The sequence below is a fragment of the Cynocephalus volans genome, chromosome 1, assembly GCF_027409185.1.
Source record: "Cynocephalus volans isolate mCynVol1 chromosome 1, mCynVol1.pri, whole genome shotgun sequence".
In the NCBI taxonomy this organism is placed as follows: domain Eukaryota; kingdom Metazoa; phylum Chordata; class Mammalia; order Dermoptera; family Cynocephalidae; genus Cynocephalus; species Cynocephalus volans.
The window spans coordinates 75334325-75341470 of record NC_084460.1 but is presented as its reverse complement, the minus strand read 5'-3'; the positions used below and the strand labels follow the sequence as shown (position 1 = coordinate 75341470).

Here is a 7146-nt window from a genome sequence, read left to right as displayed (position 1 = left end):
TAAATTGAATTCCCTTCCTCTTACTCTCTAGAGAGGTTATGTTTGGTCCCCATTTATCTTCTTTTTTAAAAAAATTTATTTTATTTATTGAATCAAAATCGATTATACATTTTTGGGGTTGAACATTGAGCTATGTTGATTAAATCAATATTACTAGCATATATATTGTTACAAATCATAATTATTCTTTATGCCCCTTGTCCAACCTCTCAAAAATATGGAACGCTTCATGAATTTGCGTGTCATCCTTGTGCAGGGGCCATGCTAATCTTCTCTGTATTGTTCCAATTTTAGTATGTGTGCTGCCGAAGTGAGCATAACAATCTCTTTTTTTTTTTTTTTTTTTGACCGGTAAGGGGATCGCAACCCTCGGCATGGTGTGGTTCACATCACACTCAGCCAGTGAGTGCACCAGCCATCCCTATATAGGATCTGAACCCAAGGCCTCGGCGCTACCAGCACAGCACTCTCCCGAGTGAGCCATGGGGCTGGCCCATGGACCCTATTTATCTTCTTCAGGCATCCACTGCTGATATAACTCATCCCACCTCATCAGTGGGGACCAGACTTCTGCTTCTGCTTGCTAGAACCATAATCTGATGCAGGCCTCTGATCTTTACAGTGCTGGAGACTCAGTGGGGACTCTCAAAGGTGTCCCTAAGGCTGTCCATGGGCTTCTTGACAGAGCCACCAAACTCACTGTTACTCCTTTAATGCCCTGGCACGTTTCTGGTTTCTGAAGCTCTCTCTAAGATCTGTAGAATCCTGATGCTACTTTCTAGGAAATGTGGCATAACTTCCTTTTCTTATGGGTTCTCCAGAAACTTTTATAGGCTTTCTATCATCCCTCCCTTTGTAGAGCTTGGCCTAGTGTGATGGCATTCCAGGCCCTTTCTCTGAGAACCACTTAAGGGATTTACTCTGCAAACCCTCCTACCTGTCATTCCTGAAAATTCTCCTCTCCTCCATTGAACTTTATCTCTATCTCCTTTTGGGTGAAAGAAGTAAACAAACAAGTTCTACATCTTCATACTTTCTTCCAGATACTATTAGTTATAACATAAACTTGGAAGTTCTTATATTAAAGCCAGACTTTTGGATATTCAGATTCTTAAAGTTGTTTTTTGTTTGTTTTTGGTTTTTTGCCAAAGGCTTTAAAGTTCTCTTTTGCAAACAAAGTATAAAAAGAATTTCTGAGACAATTGTGAAAATTTGATTATGAATGTTATTAGAAGACACTAAGGATTGATTTGTTATTAATTTTGTTAGATTTGATAATGGCCTTCTAGTTATATACTAACATATCCAGAGTTTTTAAATAAATTAGTGGAGGCCATCATAGGCAGGATGGGTTGGGTAGTGACAGGTGATGTGAGGCTGGAAAGAAGGAGGAAGGGGACAGATCATGAAGAGTCACACATGTTATTCTTGGATTTCATGTTCACCAGATGGAACAGGGGAGTGACATTAATTTGCATAAAGGGGGGCAGATGAGAAAGTGTATTTGTGACTGGGAAGTAGGTGGCTGGAGGAATTTTGGATTCCTTCCCCTTCCTCATTACCCATACCCAAATCTATCAGCACACCCTGTTGACTCTCTTAGTTTCATCACTTTCCCACTCCAAGCTACCATCATCTCTTACCTGAACACAATAGTTTCTTAATTAGCGATTATTTCTGTTCTTGTTCTCTATAATCCGTTCTCCACAGAGCTGCCAGAGTGAATTTTTTAAAGCCTAAATCAGATTGTTATCCTCCTGCTTAAAACATTCAGAGGCTTTCCATTACAGTTAAAATAAAATACAAATTCTACCATAGACCATAAATTGTTATGTAATCTGGTCCTTATCTTCCCTAAAATCCTCTTTGTGCCACTCTTCTCCTTACTCAGCAGTCCAACCACACAAGCCACCCTGCAGTTCTTTTTCTAGTTACAAATATTCATTTTTCAGAAAACATTATCTAGTGTAATAGTTCTCAACTTGTAATTGTTATAACATTTTAATCAAACTAGTACAAATTGCACTTGGTTTTTTAAAAGAAAAAGAATAAAGAATGATTAAAAGAGCGTTAAAATTCAACTGCTGGTCCTGACAATGTGAAGTGTTGACTTTAGTCAATTTCACTTCATTCAATCTACCTTCTTTAACCATTGGACAGTCTTTATTCACAGATCTGAAGTCTTGAAAGAGCCACGTTCTCACATCTTGAATTTTATCTTTCAGTCTAAGAGCTTGGCATCATTAATTTTATACAGAAAATATTATCAATCTGGACATTTTTCTGGCATATTCTCTAAGATCTTATTTAGAATCTGGCACACCCAAAATTGAACTGCATTGTTATTTGCCTTATAATACTTCAAGAAGAAAGTGAAATAATTAAAATAATTTGAAATGCCATTGTCTTCATCTTCCTCCTCAACTTCCTTCTGTTTAGTGAAATGAAGTAATAAATTGCTTCAAATTCTAGTGCTCAATCCACTGCTGGTTCATGGTCACAGATCACCATAATTTATTTAAGATAATAAACAAATTGCCTCTTGAAAATCTGTTTTATTGACCACCTTTCCTACTCTGTTGGTGGGAGTGTAAACCGGACCATTCCAATGTGACATTCATCACATTTACACATTTCCTCTCTGAGCCAGCAATTCTTTCCGAGCTCTGGCGCCACCACCGGCTTCCTAGCCTGGTGCAGCTGCTGTAGCAGGGTTTTTTTTTTTTTCTTTTTCTTTTTATTGAAACGATTGTACATATCTGTGGGATACAGCGTTGAATATCAATGCCTGTATGAGGTATGAGATGCTCAAATCAGGATAATTACTATAGTTATCAAAATACGGAACGCTTGTGTCATTCTTGCACGGGCCAGCTAATCTCTGTATGGACTATACAGTTTTAGTACACGTGCTGCCTAAGCGAGCAGCACCACAGCAGATAAAAGGCCTGCTTCCTGGGCTGCAGCTGCAGCGTCCCAGAGGCCCACGGTCCTGAGGCCCAATTCCCCCTCCAGTCACCTCCGACTCCGGAGAGCCCGCCTCGGAGCGCCCCCTGCATTTCCCCGAGGAAAACAAGCTCCTTCCCGCCTTTGCTGGGTCAGCCACGTGCCTACGGGGAAGCTGGTCCCGCCCACTATTGCCAGCAATTGCCAAAGAAGTTAGTTATGCTGCAATATTTTATGGCTTTCCTGTGCTAAGAAATTAAAATTTTCCCTAAACACAACAAAAGAGGTAGAGGGGGGATTCTGCAATCTGAATTCCAGTTAAGATTTTCTGCACTCTGTGTCTAACAGATAACGCTAATGAGGCTTAAAATGAAACATTTAAGCGTAGGGCCTCAGGGCTCACCACAGGGAATGAAGGAAAGTATCTCGCTGCTAGTGGAAGACCCTAAGACATATGATGAAAAAATGAGAGGCAGGATGAGAAAGGGGTGAAGAATGGGGCTGAGTCTCAGGACGCGAAGGAAATAGCAGAAAGGAGAGCAGAAAGGAGAGGTGTCTCTCTTCGTTGAGGCAGGGAATCAAACAGAGAACGCCAGCACCGTGAGCACAACAGTGATCGCACTCCTGGGGCCGCGTGGCTTTCCCGCGCGCCCGCTTTGGGGGCGGGGAAGAACCCGGATGGGATCTTCCTTTCAGCCGGGACCTCCCCCCACGGGCTTTGAATCGCAGCGCGGGGCGGAGTTGCCCTCCCTTCTGTACCCTGATTGGTTTGTCTCCGCAGGCTCCTCCTCGCGATTGGACGTTCCCAGTGCCATTTACAGAGCGACGCTAGTCTCGCAGATCGTTGCAAGAAGGAGACGGCGTCGACGTCTGACTACACTCGCGGCGTCTTACCTTTCGGTCATACGGTCTTGAGCCGGCGGTCGGAACCTGTCCCAGGCTTGTGGGTAGCGGGACCTTGAAGGAGGCGTCTCGAGAACTGTCCGGGCGCGCCCAGGCGTTCCTCTCATCATCCCATTCAGCGCCATGTCCTGGATGTTCAAGAGGTGAAGGGGGCGGAGGGGGTGGGGCTCTTGGGCTAACCGCCTGGCGGCGTCTGCAAATGAACCTGACCTTCCCCGCCTTCCCCCCGCGTTCCCAGTGCGATTTGTGCAGCTTGTATTCGTTCTGCTTGTCTCTCATGTGGCCGCGGGAGAAATAAATGCATTGTCTTGAGAGGCGAGGAGAGGTTCCTTGGGCTGGTCTCGTGCCAGGGCTTTGGGAAATCTTTGTCACGGACTGTGGGGGGCCTGGGGCTCAAAGCTTTCTGTCCCGTGCTTTATTCAGCAAATCATCCATTAGATGCGTACTGTGCGCTAGGCTTTTTGGTGGAATAGGGGGTTGAGTAAGACAGCTCTTGTCCCCGAGTAGCTCACAGTTTATGTGCATGCACGGAGGTGCAAATATTTGCACAGGATCTAAAAAGAGGTATGTGCGACCTGCGAGGAAAACGCAGGGCAAATAGCGAGCGTTTGTCCTTAGGAGAATAAAAACTTCCTAGAAGCCTCCAAAAGACTTCCCCTTACTTTTCATTGTCCAAATTGGTTTTCATGCCCATTCCTGAGACAGTTATCCGTAAAGGGATTGGAGTTATCCTTAAACCAACAAGGGGGCGGGCTAGGAGTGGCTTGAGGTCAGCTTCCCATGATGGCATGGTTTGGATACCTAATAAGTGTTCTGTTCGGAGGGTATTAAAGTAGTGGATGTTGGTTGTATTACCTGGAAAGTTATAAACAGCTTTATCTGTAAAATAGTTCTATTTTTGCAAGTCTCTTCTAGCTCAAACCCCATTGAAATTTTGTCATGTAATTTTAGTTACAGACATTAACATACATTTCAATTTAAATAGATTTTCATTAGGAAAGAGACTTTTCAATCCTTACTAGGTTTTACATTTTCATTACCCGTGAGGGTAGAAAAGCCAATATTGAACAAGTAGCGTTCCTCCTGAAAGCCTTCCCCACTCATTCCGATTCCTGCTTTATCCAGAGTAACTGTTAATCTGTTTATGGTGATTCCCACATAGGATTTCATTTGCTGAAATAAAGCTTGAGAAAACTATTGGCCTATAAATACTGGTAAGGTCTTTGATAAATACTTGGTTAAATATTGCATTGTTGTCCCTTGTCTTTTTTTTTTTTTAAATAGAGATCCTGTTTGGAAGTACTTGCAGACGGTTCAGTATGGAGTTCATGGAAATTTTCCACGCCTCTCTTATCCAACTTTCTTTCCACGTTTTGAATTCCAAGATATTATCCCTCCAGACGACTTCCTAACTAGTGATGAAGAGCTAGATTCAGTTTTATTTGGAACTTTGAGAGGTCATGTGGTCGGACTACGCTATTACACTGGAGTAGTGAGTATAACAGTAGATATTAAGTTAAATTGTGATATGTGTCTGGTATTAACCTGGAAAATAAGAGAATTAGAACGTGATTTGTGTAATTAATATTTATTTTAAATACTTGAAATTTATGTAGGCAAGAGATAACAAATAAATGCCTGAGCAGTTTTGACTAATTTTCTTTTACATTTTTAACGTGCTTGCAATAAAAAGCACTTTTGCCTGCAGTTTCATCCGATCCCTACAATAACTCTGAGATAGGCCATGTATTATCTCTTTTCTGTAGCTGAGGGACTGAAGCTCTGGAAGGTTAAAAAATTTGCCCAAAATGTACAGATACTATGGATAGATTTGGGAAATGACTTCTAAGTCTAGAATTTTCTCCTCTTCTGCCCCTCAGCACATTTCTGCACTTTAATATTTTTAATTTAGGAAGATCAGCCTCCTACTAGATAAAGGAATTGTATTAGAGGTATAATAGACATCTCTATTATTTTTAGGTTCTTTTATTTTTAGGTTCCTCCCCCCCTTTTTTTGGTAATAAGATTGTCTCCCACCTTTTCTTTCTTGTCTATCATTCTGTATCTATTTTCTGCGTTGTGTGTGAGAAAGAGAAATAAACAGATTGAGAGTATATATAAATTCCTGTTGTTGGTAGTTGCCTTGTTATGGTCATCTAGCATGTCTCTGTGTTATTTGGATATATACCTCACATTTTATTTATTATGAAAAGTTTCAAATATGCATGAAAATAGAGAGAACAGTGCCATGAACTTTCATATATTCATGATCCAGATTCAAGTTAACAAGTTTCCACATTTGCTTTATCCCTTTTCTTTCTTTCTTTTGTCCTTTTGTACTAAAGCAGATCTTATCGTTTTACATTCATGTAATTCAGTATGTATCTCTAGAAAAATTTCTTACATGTCATTTTCATACTTAACAAAATTAATAATAATTCCTTATTGCATCTAATAACTAATCTATAATTGGATTTCTTTGGTTATTTTAAACATGTCTTTATAGTTTTTGTTTTTTGAATCAGTATCAAAATAAGGCTCATTCAGTATCTTTGGTTGTTACAGGTCATAATACTACCCCCTCCCCGCCCGAAACCCACTCCTTGCCTTGTTTCATGTTTCATGTTATTGATTTGTTGCAAAAACCAGGTCTGTTTTATGGACTCTTCTAGATTTGTTAGTTGTACCATTCCCCCGTACTTTTTTTTTTAATGTTGAAACTTGTCAAGTCATTTTTTTGGTTGTCTGAAGCATGTTCTGCAGGAGGTTCCTTGGGAAACATTTCCATGTTCTGAGTTTTTCTAGTTTTTAATTCTCCCATGTTTTCTTTACATTGGAGTTTCTCACGTTGTTTTGCTTGCCCTGGAATGTGTTGTCTAAGAGATTCCTTAGGAAGGAACAATATTTCCTAAGTTCTTTTATGTTCATAATTGTGATGTTTTATACTTGAAGGTTAGTTTGGCTGAATATAAAATCCTTGGACCGTATCCTCCATATCTTAATATTGCATAAAATGTTGTTGATGAGAATTCTGATGTTGATATGATTTTCTCTCCCACTTAAGTGAATTGGAATTTATTTTGCCTGGATAACTAATGATATTTTTCCTTATCTTGAAAGTCTGGCAGTTTCATTAGCATATTGTCTTAGTGTTGACTGTTCTGTAAATTCATTTTCTTCTATTTTAGAAAATTTTCTGTAATTATAGTTTTGCATGTTTGCTTTTTACCAAAGCTTGTTTTTCTTTTTCAGGGACTTCATTCTTTCCATTGCTATATTAGATCTCCTCTGCTTTTA

The 7146-nt window shown here is 40.2% G+C and overlaps 1 protein-coding gene and 1 non-coding gene across 3 annotated transcripts in view; one reads left to right on the top strand and one right to left on the bottom strand.

The window, feature by feature from the left end:
- Nucleotides 1-211: 211 nt before the first annotated feature.
- Nucleotides 212-318, bottom strand: LOC134365063 (U6 spliceosomal RNA). The gene has a single exon (XR_010021923.1). It is a non-coding gene; the product is annotated as a U6 spliceosomal RNA (small nuclear RNA).
- Nucleotides 319-3839: 3521 nt separating this feature from the next.
- HLTF (helicase like transcription factor) overlaps nt 3840-7146 on the top strand; it is a 46055-nt gene continuing 42748 nt past the window's right edge. For both annotated transcript variants that reach the window (XM_063090804.1, XM_063090794.1), the window contains exons 1-2: nt 3840-3992; nt 5134-5341. In XM_063090804.1, coding sequence (XP_062946874.1) covers nt 3973-3992; nt 5134-5341 — 228 coding nt within the window. In that variant the 5' untranslated portion in view covers nt 3840-3972. The remainder of the gene's footprint in view (nt 3993-5133; nt 5342-7146) is intronic.